This window comes from Corythoichthys intestinalis, chromosome 16 (assembly GCF_030265065.1).
Source record: "Corythoichthys intestinalis isolate RoL2023-P3 chromosome 16, ASM3026506v1, whole genome shotgun sequence".
NCBI classification, from domain to species: Eukaryota; Metazoa; Chordata; class Actinopteri; order Syngnathiformes; family Syngnathidae; genus Corythoichthys; species Corythoichthys intestinalis.
This window is the reverse complement of record NC_080410.1, coordinates 35,751,561-35,765,548: the sequence shown is the minus strand read 5'-3', so window position 1 is coordinate 35,765,548 and position 13,988 is coordinate 35,751,561. Positions and strand designations below refer to the sequence as shown.

The following is a 13,988-nucleotide window of genomic DNA, read 5'->3' as shown; positions in this document are numbered from 1 at the left end:
ATCCACCTGTGTGTAATCAAGTCTCCGTATAAATGCACCTGCTCTGTGATAGTCTCAGGGTTCTGTTTAAAGTGCAGAGAGCATTATGAAAACCAAGGAACACACCAGGCAGGTCTGAGATACTGTTGTGGAGAAGTTTAAAGCCGGATTTGGATACAAAAAGATTTCCCAAGCTTTAAACATCTCAAGGAGCACTGTGCAAGCCATCATATTGAAATGGAAGGAGCATCAGACCACTGCAAATCTACCAAGACCCGGCCGTCCTTCCAAACTTTCTTCTCAAACAAGGAGAAAACTGATCAGAGATGCAGCCAAGAGGCCCATGATCACTCTGGATGAACTGCAGAGATCTACAGCTGAGGTGGGAGAGTCTGTCCATAGGACAACAATCAGTCGTACACTGCACAAATCTGGCCTTTATGGAAGAGTGGCAAGAAGAAAGCCATTTCTCAAAGATATCCATAAAGAGTCTCGTTTAAAGCTTGCCACAAGCCACCTGGGAGCTCTGGTCAGATGAAACCAAAATTGAACTTTTTGGCCACAATGCAAAACGATATGTTTGGCGTAAAAGCAACACAGCTCATCACCCTGAACACACCATCCCCACTGTCAAACATGGTGGTGGCAGCATCATGGTTTGGGCCTGCTTTTCTTCAGCAGGGACAGGGAAGATGGTTAAAATTGACGGGAAGATGGATGCAGCCAAATACAGGAACATTCTGGAAAAAAACCTGTTGGTATCTGCACAAGACCTGAGACTGGGACGGAGATTTATCTTCCAACAGGACAATGCTCCAAAACATAAAGCCAAATCTACAATGGAATGGTTCAAAAATTAACGTATCCAGGTGTTAGAATGGCCAAGTCAAAGTCCAGACCTGAATCCAATCGAGAATCTGTGGAAAGAGCTGAAGACTGCTGTTCACAAACACTCTCCATCCAACCTCACTGAGCTCGAGCTGTTTTGCAAGGAAGAATGGGCAAGAATGTCAGTCTCTCGATGTGCAAAACTGATAGAAACATACCCCAAGCGACTTGCAGCTGTAATTGGAGCAAAAGGTGGCGCTACAAAGTATTAACGCAAGGGGGCCGAATAATATTGCACGCCCCACTTTTCAGTTTTTTATTTGTTAAAAAAGTTTAAATTATCCAATAAATTTTGTTCTACTTCACGATTGTGTCCCACTTGTTGTTGATTCTTGACAAAAAATTAAAATTTTATATCTTTATGTTTGAAGCCTGAAATGTGGCGAAAGGTTGCAAGGTTCAAGGGGGCCGAATACTTTTGCAAGGCACTGTACCAATAGACTGGCTGTGAATACTCTGGTTTCAGTGCTAATGACGGCGTAAGACGTCCAATCCATTCAAAATAAATTAGATGTCTAGCGCCATCAATGGCAACCAGAGAACTACCATACACAAATTTGCTGACCTGTGTACGGTATAAGGCCCTCCAAAACAGTGCGGGCTCCCTGATACTGCAGCAGCTCTTCAGGTGGTAGGTGAGTGAGCAGAACTTTGAGGACCACTTGGGCATCTAGACAGTTCCTGGCATTGGTGTTCCATACCCCACAGTAGCGCAGTAGAGCCTCTGCACAAGACAACAAAAGTCAAGATGACAATCAGGCTTATTTAACAGCTTTCAAGGGGTGCGTTCGTGTAACAAGTTCAAAGGTTAATTTGTCCTGGTCTGGTTTAAGTAAGTATTACGGGGTAAAGGCCCAACTTTCCTGTTACCTTTCTGATCCACTCGAAGTTTCAAAACTGTCTTTTCCAAAAGCTCACTGCAGTCTTCCTCTTGTCGGATTGCTACAAACCACAGATGTTGTAACATGTCAGTCGCGACAATACCAAAGGGATTTCCATCCATATTTCCGTAACTGTCATCTCGACAAATTTCACATCTTTTTGCAATTGCACATTGCAGTGTTACGCAACACCGCGTTGCCAAGGTAAGAACATTAAAGTATGCGGGAACCTGTAGAACCAGATTTTCACAAATGTGGACGTGAGACCCAACAGGTAACAAAGCAAACACATCAAGCATAGCCAGGCCATGCCAAAACATATTAACCCTTTTTAGGGCACTCACTTTAACAGTGAAATCCCTCTCCCAGTCAAAATGCATTGGATATCTGGCGCCGTTAACAAGAGCCAATGACTATTTAAGCATATACGTTTAAAAATAAAATTTAACAAAAGGCTCCTCGACATTTTTAACTAAGAACCAAATTATTTTTTTTCTTGTTCCCTTCAGCTTACTGCAAGATAAACAAAGAGAATAACTTTAAATGGGTTAGATACCTTTAATTACGGACAGGACTGTGTGCGGCTGGTCCAACGAGATAGCGAGGCCCAGAGCTTTCAAGTATTTCTTCTCATGAAGCAGGTTGGACAACTCCTGCTGCCTTTACAACACAAACATCATAAGGACATATATTTTAAAAAAGTGTGATAACAATGCATTAAGGTTTTGCTGAACACAGAAATTGTTGATCAACTGTTAGGTTTGTAAGATTTCGTCAATTGTCATTCCCACAACACATATAATTATAAGACATTGATGTGGAATATATGTCCAAGCTTAAAGGAGGCAATTCGACCTCCGTGTGCTGATAAAGATCACATCTCCTGGTGTTATTTGCACGCTTTGTATGAAAAAAGCTTAAGCAACCTTCAGCTTCAGCTTACACAACCTTGATAATGAGTGCATGCAAGCATGTAATTTGTTGGCATGCAGGCAACCTGTCAAATTCTTAGTCTCAGCCTCTCTGGTATTGTCACACTAAATAGAAAAGCATGAAAATGGCGGTCTTTGTCAAAAAGGTTTCTTTATTTATCCGTATGTCGCAACAGCTGAGAATAAAAGCCAACTGGGTTGTTTGCAATTTTGTGTGACAAAGGCAGTATGACCCGATGACTTACTTCATAATCTGATCCTCCTGCTTGGCTTGCTCCTCAGCCAGCTCGATTTCCGTCACGTCCTGTTAAGAGACATGAGGATGCGCATACGCCGAAAAAATTTAACAGTGAGACCATCACGTCCAGGATATTATAGTATTCATAGTGGCCATCTGTTCCTCACCGTCCACACGGTTATGTTGGAGTCGGCAGAACCGGTCACCATCTTGTCGTCCTTCCTGCTGCTATGGAGCCCCCAGACTTTGTCCTGGTGACCGTCAAGCGTCTTCACGCACTCGTTGGTCTTGATGGTCCACAGTTTGACCAGACCATCCGAGCCGCTGCGGAGGGAGGGCGGTTAGAATTTTGGCTGCCACAAACAATTTTTACAGTTGACTAATCCTCATGTATTTTTTCAGCTAATTTACAAATCCCATTATTTACGGTTGATATTACACAAATCAGGGAATATTTAATATATTAGTAATATATATATACAGTGCCTTGCAAAAGTATTCGGCCCCCTTGAATCTTGCAACCTTTCGCCACATTTCAGGCTTCAAACATAAAGATATGAAATTTAATTTTTTGGTCAAGAATCAACAACAAGTGGGACACAATCGTGAAGTGGAACAACATTTATTGGATAATTTAAACTTTTTTAACAAATAAAAAACTGAAAAGTGGGCCGTGCAATATTATTCGGCCCCTTTACTTTCAGTGCAGCAAATTCACTCCAGAAGTTCAGTGAGGATCTCTGAATGGTCCAATGTTGTCCTAAATGACCGATGATGATAAACAGAATCCACCTGTGTGTAATCAAGTCTCCGTATAAATGCACCTGCTCTGTGATAGTCTCAGGGTTCTGTTTAAAGTGCAGAGAGCATTATGAAAACCAAGGAACACACCAGGCAGGTCCGAGATACTGTTGTGGAGAAGTTTAAAGCCGGATTTGGATACAAAAAAATTTCCCAAGCTTTAAACATCTCAAGGAGCACTGTGCTAGCCATCATATTGAAATGGAAGGAGCATCAGACCACTGCAAATCTACCAAGACCCAAACTTTCTTCTCAAACAAGGAGAAAACTGATCAGAGATGCAGCCAAGAGGCCCATGATCACTCTGGATGAACTGCAGAGATCTACAGCTGAGGTGGGAGAGTCTGTCCATAGGACAACAATCAGTCGTACACTGCACAAATCTGGCCTTTATGGAAGAGTGGCAAGAAGAAACCCATTTCTCAAAGATATCCATAAAAAGTCTCGTTTAAAGTTTGCCACAAGCCACCTGGGAGACACACCAAACATGTGGAAGAAGGTGCTCTGGTCAGATGAAACCAAAATTGAACTTTTTGGCCACAATGCAAAACGATATGTTTGGCGTAAAAGCAACACAGCTCATCACCCTGAACACACCATCCCCACTGTCAAACATGGTGGTGGCAGCATCATGGTTTGGGCCTGCTTTTCTTCAGCAGAGACAGGGAAGATGGTTAAAATTGACGGGAAGATGGATGCACCCAAATACAGGAACATTCTGGAAAAAAACCTGTTGGTATCTGCACAAGACCTGAGACTGGGACAGAGATTAATCTTCCAACAGGACAATGATCCAAAACATAAAGCCAAATCTACAATGGAATGGTTCAAAAATTAACGTATCCAGGTGTTAGAATGGCCAAGTCAAAGTCCAGACCTGAATCCAATCGAGAATCTGTGGAAAGAGCTGAAGACTGCTGTTCACAAACACTCTCCATCCAACCTCACTGAGCTCGAGCTGTTTTGCAAGGAAGAATGGGCAAGAATGTCAGTCTCTCGATGTGCAAAACTGATAGAAACATACCCCAAGCGACTTGCAGCTGTAATTGGAGCAAAAGGTGGCGCTACAAAGTATTAACGCAAGGGGGCCGAATAATATTGCACGCCCCACTTTTCAGTTTTTTATTTGTTAAAAAAGTTTAAATTATCCAATAAATTTTGTCCCACTTCACGATTGTGTCCCACTTGTTGTTGATTCTTGACAAAAAATTAAAATTTTATATCTTTATGTTTGAAGCCTGAAATGTGGCGAAAGGTTGCAAGATTCAAGGGGGCCGAATACTTTTGCAAGGCACTGTATTTTAAAAATTAAAACATGAATAGGAATCTTTTCCAGTGTTTTTTTAATTTAAAAACAAAGAACATGTTACTAATTAAAAAATAAGTGAATAAGACAATATTTACTATTAACTCATTCACTTGCACTAATGGCGTTTAAACGTCCTAGGGAGATGCTGGCAGCGACTGATATCAACATAAGCCAATGAATTAAGACGCTCAAAAGAATAATGTATTTTTCTGACTACAAGGCACTTTTAAAATCCTTTATTTTTTTTCTCTAAAAATTGACAGTGCACCTTACAGATATATGAATTCTGGTTGTGCTTAATGACCTCGAAACTAACTTTATCTAACTGACTGATCTAGAGCAGTCCCAAATGACTATTTTTGTCCCGATTAGTCAGCAGACTATTTTTACGATTAGTTGACTAATCTCATTTTTTTTTTTTTTTTGCAATGAAATTTTTGTTGACGCTCATCAATCCCCCCCCCAAAAAAATTTGGACACTTAAATTCTTTATTAAAGTACAAATAAACACGTGTGACTACATCACTACAAATTAAAAGTAGAATATCTACAAAACCGTTTCAGCAAAAACAAAATTTAATACAGCACAAACGGTTGACACCATTTTTAGCCAGATCAAAATGGGGGGCTGGTTGACCTCAGATTGACCTCTTAAAGAATTGTAAATACTAAGGTTGTGACGGTACATAAAATATCTCGGTTCGGTACGTACCTCGGTTTTGAGGTCACAGTTCGGTTCATTGTCGGTACAGTAAGAAAACAAAATGCAAAATCTAAATGTGCTAGTTGTTTATTACACACCTTTGTGCTTTCAACAATAGGAACATTAGCCTATAGACCAGGGGTGGGCAAACTATTCCACAAAGGGCCGCAGTGGGTGCGGGTTTTTGTTCATACCCATCATGAGGATAGCCTTTCACCAATCTGGTTTCTTACAAGTACAATCAGTTGATTGCCGTCAGGTGCTTCTTGTTTCCACTGAAACCTCATTGGTTAAACTGTCTGTGCTGAATCAGTTGGAACAAAGACCAGGACCCACTGCGGCCCTCGAGGACCGGTTTGCCCACCCCTGCTATAGACCCTACTCACATGACGTCACAACCACGCCTCCGCGCCATATTGTCCGTCTACTCGTCGTGTTGACGCATTACCGCTACGTAAATTCCTCCTGATATGGCGTGTTTTTCTGCTCGTTAACATTAATAATCAAAATGGTGAAGGCATGTGTGGCGGTTGGTTGCAATAACAGAGAAGATAGACGGAGAGACTTGAAGTTCTACCGTATTCCGAGAGACCCGGAGAGGAGAGCGAGATGGACTGCTGCAATTCGACGAGAAAACTGGGCTCCAAACGATTACCGCAGATTATGTAGTAGTCATTTTATATCAGGTAAGATGCATTTAATAAATATTTAGAGGGTTTTGGGCTGACAACCACAATTAAGATCATTGCGAGGCTAATCGCCGACAACATACAGTTTCAAATTCAAGATGCTTATTTCTTCCACCATCATTACATTTTGAATAATATTTAACTGGTACCAAGTGAAAGAAGCTGGCCTCGTCTACGGATCATCAGTTAAACAGGTGTGTCCAAACGTTTTGCAAAGGGGGCCAGATTTGGTGTGGTAAAAATGAACAATATATTTAAAAAAATTTTAGCGAGCCCTTCTGTGTGTCACATTTGCTTTATTATTTTTTTTAATTCATAATTTCAATAGTCTCGTCTTTGTGGCGTTCTCTTTCGACACTCGGGCTCTTGCGAAATACTGCTGCTGTGAAATTAAACTAGCTTCAAGTTGCTATAATTTCTCGCTGCGTATCTTCCCTGTAATGTTGTCGCACATGTCAGCGTGTCTTGTTCGGTAATATCATTATCGTGTCACATCGAACTCTTTGAAAACAGCGACTGTCTCTTTGCAAATGAGGCAGACACAGTTGTTGCGTGTTTTATTGAAGAAATAGTCCGATATCCACCTATCCTTGAAGCGTCGGCCATCGTAGTCAACTTTTTTTTTTTTTATTGATTGTCGCCATTTTAGAAAATTGGAAGTAAAGGGCCACACGGGGTAATGTTGCGTAGAGTGCTGCTCTTAAAGTTTTTCAAACTTTCGTGAGAATAGGCTGATTTTGTGTGGACAAGATAGTTGTAGATATCAGGGTAGCAGATGTCAGGCAGAGAGGGCGAAGACAGCGGGTCGAAAAATATCGATTTAGGCATCAAATATGGATCTGGTGAATGGATAGACTGAAGCTTTTCCACATAACGCCTTTTATGCAACGCATCCAATGAGTTAACAGCATCTGAAAGCACCGGGGCTTCCATGAATTGCACTATAAATTGCACGACAAATTGAAACTATTGAGAATACGGATAAACAAAGACGGACAATATGGCGGCCGGATACAGCGACACGTCATTCTGTGACGTTGGTGAGTAGGGTCTATACAAAGCTAGAATTCTGCTCAAAAAGTAGCGGGTATTTAAAGATAATCCAACAACAATTTGCCTTTCAGACCCCGCGTATTGGTCAGCTTTCTTTCTGAAAGAAAGAAGAAAAAAGAAGTTCTGTACTAAAGAGAAAAGTAATCCCAATGACAAAGATTTTACCATGTATTTTACAAATGAAATGCCTCAATTAATCTTTTTTTTTGTTTCCTTTGAACGGTTTTCAAAAGCTTTATTGGTGGATTTTCTCAAGTTTAAGCGCCACACAGAAATTAATAAATTTAATTGTGTAAGCAGGATCTGTCTAATATTCTTATTATTTAATTACAGGTGTTTTAGCTCATTTCAATTTATTTCATTTAAATGGGCTATCATTTATTTTATCATGTGTTTATATTTTACAAATGTGATGTAGTATTCATCTATATTGTATATTTTATGTTGTATAACTTTAGTTGATATATGAATATTAGTTCCTACTTGTTTTGTTGTGGTAGGAGGGTTTTGTATTGAACACGGGGCCGTGTTGGTTATTATTATAGCAGAGAAGACAGCAGTAAATCAACAAAGACATGTCAACTGTGCCCCGATCTACCACTCAAGAGATCTGATGGACTCAAAAAGTGGGTTATGATTGCATATTAGTTCGAAAATCGACCGGATCCACCATATTTTTACACAAATGACTTCCGGTCTGCCCGATCCTAGCTACCGGTAGTAGTACTGACGCAGGAGGGTCGCGTCTCGCGTCCAATAATAAACTCTGCCGTTCTTTTCGCGTGCATCACCGCTTCTGGGACGCGTCTAACACGCGGCCGCACTGTGACTGGTGTGCATTGGCTGATTGACTTAAACGCCCGCGTTTCATTGCGTTCTCGCGGCGGTCACGTTGTCGCGCCGTTGATGTTTCTGGGTTATAGTGTCCTACGGTGTTGGTCCTCATTATAGTAGAGAAGATGGAGTAAATATAATCTACACATAGAAACTGTAACTCGATCGACTCCCAGCCTCGAAAAGTAAGGGTTACATTACGTCAGAAACTTGTTAGGTACGCCATCATTCCGAACCGAACACCACGCACCGAAACGGTTCAATACAAATACATGTACCGTTACACCCTTAGTAAATACAGTACCTCAAAAATGACAGCAGCCCAAACAAATCTTTTTACAGCACAAACTGGCACAAATGTAGCACAGACGATTGACATAATTTTTAAATAAATTTGTGTCTGACTGGGGGCCAACTTAACTGGCTCACTGATGGGGCGCCTTGTAATCCAGTGCACCTTATAGTGCGAAAAATACTTGGACAATTTTAAAGTCAACAATATCACATGACAATTATAGCATTATGTGTCTTGGCACTTTAGAAATATGCGTCAAGATTTACCTGCTGACCAGCTGTGTGCCTCGGCTCACAAAGATGACCTTCAACACGGAGGCGTCGTGCCCTTCAAATGTCTAATCAAAACAATAAAGCATGTATTTTTACTTTACAAGTTACAAACCGCACCTCAAAAAACTTTGGGAAGGATCTCCTTGCCTACCTTGAGACAGCTGAAGTCCTGCAGGCTCCACAACTTGATGGTACCGTCAGCGGAAGAAGTGACCAGCACCTGGTCAACGGGCGAGAAGCACACAGACCAGACGCCGCGCCGGTGGCCCCGAAACACGCCTAGCAGATTGATAGTCCCCTGGCTCGCCAGGGACCACAGCTTGGCCGTGCGGTCCTGCGAGCCGGAAGCCAGCAGCTTGTCGTTGGGCGAAACGGCCACGCTGTTGACATCCTGGAATGAGAGGTCATTTATGATTATGATGAGTGCTTTCACCTTTTCTTGCTCAATACTGAACTTTAATACACATGAATCCCATTAGCTAATCCACAAGTTGACGAAATATACAGAAAGCGGATGTATTCTGTTCTGTTATGTTTGTAATACGAAACAGAATAGGTAATTAAATTTTAATAAGGTCAAAGGTTACAGAGGTCTGAAATACATGTTCAAGATAACTCAAGATTGAACAAAGAGGTTATTATCAAATTTGCAGGATAAGTTTGGAATATGAAACGGAAGATGGTGATGAGATCAAGGGTTAAAAATGCCAGAGAAGGAATTCTGTGATAACTTGATAATACATTAGTCTATTTATTTCAAATTTGCAGGATAGGTAATATGAGGATGACAGAAAGTGTAATGAAATTTTGGGACATTGTGGAAGGGAATTTCCCAAATATAGCGATGCTTTGAATTTGGCTGCTTAGATGGCTTATTATTTGATCTTTCATTTTACCCTTTGTCAGTCTTGGAATGTGTGTGGCTGCGGGAATTTTCTGTTAGTCACCACTTGAGCAATTGAACAACAAACCATGCCTTTTTTTGTACTCCTACATCACTTTAACGCCTCTCATATCATACACACATGTGTCATCTGCTTTCTGTTGTGTGTACAATACAAATCTTAATTCATTGACGGTCATAGACGTCAGATTAATTTAGACTGGAAAGTCAAAATGGATAGCATTGTAACATGATCATTTACAACCACATCTCCCAGTCCAAATGGAAAGGACAATGAATTGGAAAGGCAATGAATAAAGCTCACATGTTAGTCAATGATCAGCCCTGGTTCATTCTTTTTTTTAAGTGTAACGTTCAAATTACAATGAATATTTCCCCTTTATTTCTCTGTCCTACACGCTGTCGACATTTAGGAACAACTTAACTTGATGACGCCACTTTTAGTGCTGCAACGATTAATGGAGTAACTCGAGTAATTCTATTAGAAAAAAGATTCGAATTAAATTTAGCTGCTTCCAGTATTCATTTAATTAAAGTGGTGTTGTAATGGTTTGTTTTGAAAGTGTTTACATTTTGTTTTATTGATTTGGGTGGATAGACTGCCCTCTTGTGGCAACAGTGAATATGAAATAACTCATTTCACATGTCTGAATCCAGCTGCTACCTGTTAAGATCAACATAAGCTAAGTTTTTGTTTGAGCTAATGTTTTTTAATGCATTTGTGAAGAAGTTTATAGGAACATTTAGCAGTTTTTGTGGGAATATGTGTTTGAACCATTTGTTAAGAGCATTGTTAAAAAAAAAAAAAGTTTGCATTTTATAGCCTTTAAGCTAGCAGACTTTTACTATGTAGGTTAGCCAATTGTTCTTTTGTTGTACTTAGATCCTTAATTTATTTTTTATAGCCTACCGTTTGAGGCTCAGCGTAGGTATTTTATTTTTTTATGTTCCATATCAGATTACTTGATTATTCGAACTAACTAGTTCATCAATTAATTGACTACTAAAATAATCAATAGCTGCAGCCCTAGTCACTATATAATTTTCCCATGTAATGAACATATTCCCATTTTCTTGGTTCCTTCTTGAGACTCAAAAATAAAGGATAAAAACTAGAGAGAGACCGATTAACGGCCGAGTCAATTATAGGCACCTATATTTGGAAATTTGACGCGTATCAGTATCAGCCTTTTTTTAATCCGACCGGCCGATATGAACAAATCTACTTAAACCTGGGTTACTTCAGCTCAGTTCCAGCTGCGCCGCTCTCTCCTGCATGAGTATTCGCCCCGTCCTCTGACTGGTTAAATGGAATTACACTTGTATTGCGCCTTTCCACCTTTTTAAGGCCCTCAAAGCGTTTCAAACTACAGTGATAACACCCCCCCCCCCCCCCCCCCCCCCGGAAATCCACGAAGTAGAGGCGTTGCTTATTTAGATGAAAAAAATATATGGGTAAAAAGTTTACATACACTTGTGAAGAACATAATGTCATGGCTCTTTTGAGTTCCCAGTTATTTCTACAACTCTGATTTTTCTCCGATAGAGTGATTGGAACAGATACTTCTTTGTCACAAAAAACATTCATGAAGTTTGGTTCTTTTATGACTTAGTTATGGGTTAACAGAAAAAGTGATCAAATCTGCTGGGTCAAAAATATACATACATGGATCTGAAAAAGCGAATCATTGACTTGAACAAGTCAGGAAAGTCACTTGGAGCCATTTCAAAGCAGCTGCAGGTCCCAAGAGCAACAGTGCAAACAATCGTTTGTAAGTATAGAGAGCATGGCACTGTTTTGTCACTGCCACGATCGGGAAGGAAACGCAAGCTATCACCTGCTGCTGAGAGAAAAATTGGTCAGGAGGGTGAAGATTCAACCGAGAATCACCAAAAAGCAGATCTGCCAAGAATTAGAAGCTGCTGGAACACAGGTGTCAGTGTCCACAGTCAAGCGTGTTTTGTATCTCCATGGACTGAGAGGCTGCCGTGCAAGAAGGAAGCCCTTGCTCCAAAAGCGGCTCCTTAAGGCTCGACTGAAGTTTGCTGCTGATCAAATGGACAAAGATAAGACCTTCTGGAGGAAAGTTCTGTGGTAAGATGAAACAAAAATCGAGCTGTTTGGCCACAATCCCAGCTATATGTTTGGAGGAGAAAAGGTGAGGCCTTTAACCCCAAGTACACCATGCCTACAGTCAAGCACGGTGGTGGTAGTATTATGCTGTGGGGCTGTTTTGCTGCCAATGGAACTGGTGCTTTACAGAGAGTAAATGGGATAATGAAGAAGGAGGATTACCTTCAAATTCTTCAAGATAACCTAACGTCATCAGCCTGAAGATTGGGTCTTGGGCGCAGTTGGGTGTTCCAACAGGACAATGACCCCAAACACACATCAAAAGTGGTAATGGAATGGCTATATCAGGCTAGAATTAAGGTTTTCGAATGGCCTTCCCAAAGTCCTGACTTAAACCCCATTGAGAACTTGTGGACAATGCTGAAGGAACAAGTCCATGTCAAAAAGCCATCAAATTTAACTGAATTGCACCAATTCTGTCAAGAGGAGTGGTCAAAGATTCAACCAGAAGCTTGCCAGAAGCTTGTGGATGGCTATCAAAAGCGCCTAATTGAAGTGAAAAGGGCCAAGGGACATGTTACCAAATATTAGCGCTGCTGTATGTATATTTTTGACCCAGCAGATTTGATCACTTTTTTCTGTTCACCCATAATAAAGTCATAAAAGAACCAAACTTCATGAATGTTTTTTTGTGACAAAGAAGTATCTGTTCCAATCACTCTATCAGAGAAAAATCAGAGTTGTAGAAATAACTGGAAACTCAAGAGAGCCATGACATTATGTTCTTCACAAGTGTATGTAAACTTTTGACCACAACTGTATATATATACACACACACACATATTGGTGTGTGCAATGTATTTACATTACATATCGATACATACATACAGATACATATAAGACATATTATTTCCCTTTTTCCCCCCAAAGTATAATTAAAAAAAATATATATATTTGTATATGTGTACTTTAATAAATGTTTTTTTTAGCAATGCAAATGTAATCATTTTGATATAAATGAGATACTGTATTTAAAAACTAAAGCAATGATTTGTGCATGTATACATGCATAATATTAACATTTTAAAATAAAATACTGTATTTTTTTTTTTAATTGAAAAAAATCCTCGATGGACCGAGGGCGCAAAGTTTGAAGCGCGATATAGCGAGGAATCATAGTATATCCTCATCTACCTAACGGTGATGCAGCACCAGGAGCAACGTGGGGCTTAGCATCTTGCTCAAGGATACTTACCGGAGGTCATCAGAGCGGAGAATCGAATGCACAACCTCTGTATTGGGGAACGACTACTCTACCACTGAACCACGCCCCCCCTATTTTTAGCTATTATTTTCTATTTGTGTGATTCAATAAACATGCTTAGAGCATTTCAATGAAGTTCAGTGTGTGCATTATTCAGTTTTTTTACGCCATTTTTTGCATTTTTACAAGAAATGAATACCGGCTCCATAAACCGGTTATCGGCCCCTCTAACTATTAATAAACGGTATCGGTATCAGTCCTTAAAAAAACCTTCTCAGTCGATCTCTAGTAAAAACACGTGTTAAGATACAGCTGTGGATGAATCATTGCAGCCTGTTAAACAATGGAACTTTTTCATTTGAGTGGGTGGCATTTGAATGCAATGTCTGTTGGAGGCTTTTTTTAGGTGCAGCAAAAATAGTCCTAATATTAAACGTATCATATTTGGAATACTAAATTTATTTTCTTTCCACTTCTGCATGATTCATCAACATAACTGATATTAGCTATTGTCTTTGCACTGTTCAGAATAAACCAGTTGCATATACTGTAAAATCATGTTGAATGCAATTGATGGTAATAGACAATAGACATTTGAACAGAATAGGCTCCCAATTGGACGTTTATTGCCCTCAATGACAGTGACACGATCCTACCTTATCGTGAGCATTCTCCGTAGTACGTGCAATCAGCTGATGCAAGTCCGTGGCTGCAGTGGATAAGTCTGGGGGGAGATCCCACACCTTCACAGTACAGTCCTGACTACCGGACACTAGGAAGGATGCTTTCAACCTGCACGCACACGCACAAATTAAGCATAAATTTTCCAGATATTTTTTTTACCTAAGTACAAAAGACAGGTACAATTCAAA

At 40.2% G+C, this 13,988-nt stretch overlaps 1 protein-coding gene across 1 annotated transcript in view; it reads right to left on the bottom strand.

Moving 5' to 3' along the window:
• The window catches only part of tbl3 (transducin beta like 3), a 38,441-nt gene that overhangs the window by 12,912 nt on the left and 11,541 nt on the right, over positions 1-13,988 (bottom strand). The window contains exons 14-21 of the mRNA XM_057817769.1: positions 13,773-13,908; positions 9,026-9,265; positions 8,869-8,939; positions 3,086-3,242; positions 2,926-2,984; positions 2,305-2,408; positions 1,738-1,809; positions 1,433-1,591 (exon numbers count right to left, since the gene is read on the bottom strand). Of these exons, the coding sequence (XP_057673752.1) occupies positions 1,433-1,591; positions 1,738-1,809; positions 2,305-2,408; positions 2,926-2,984; positions 3,086-3,242; positions 8,869-8,939; positions 9,026-9,265; positions 13,773-13,908 (998 nt within the window). The remainder of the gene's footprint in view (positions 1-1,432; positions 1,592-1,737; positions 1,810-2,304; positions 2,409-2,925; positions 2,985-3,085; positions 3,243-8,868; positions 8,940-9,025; positions 9,266-13,772; positions 13,909-13,988) is intronic.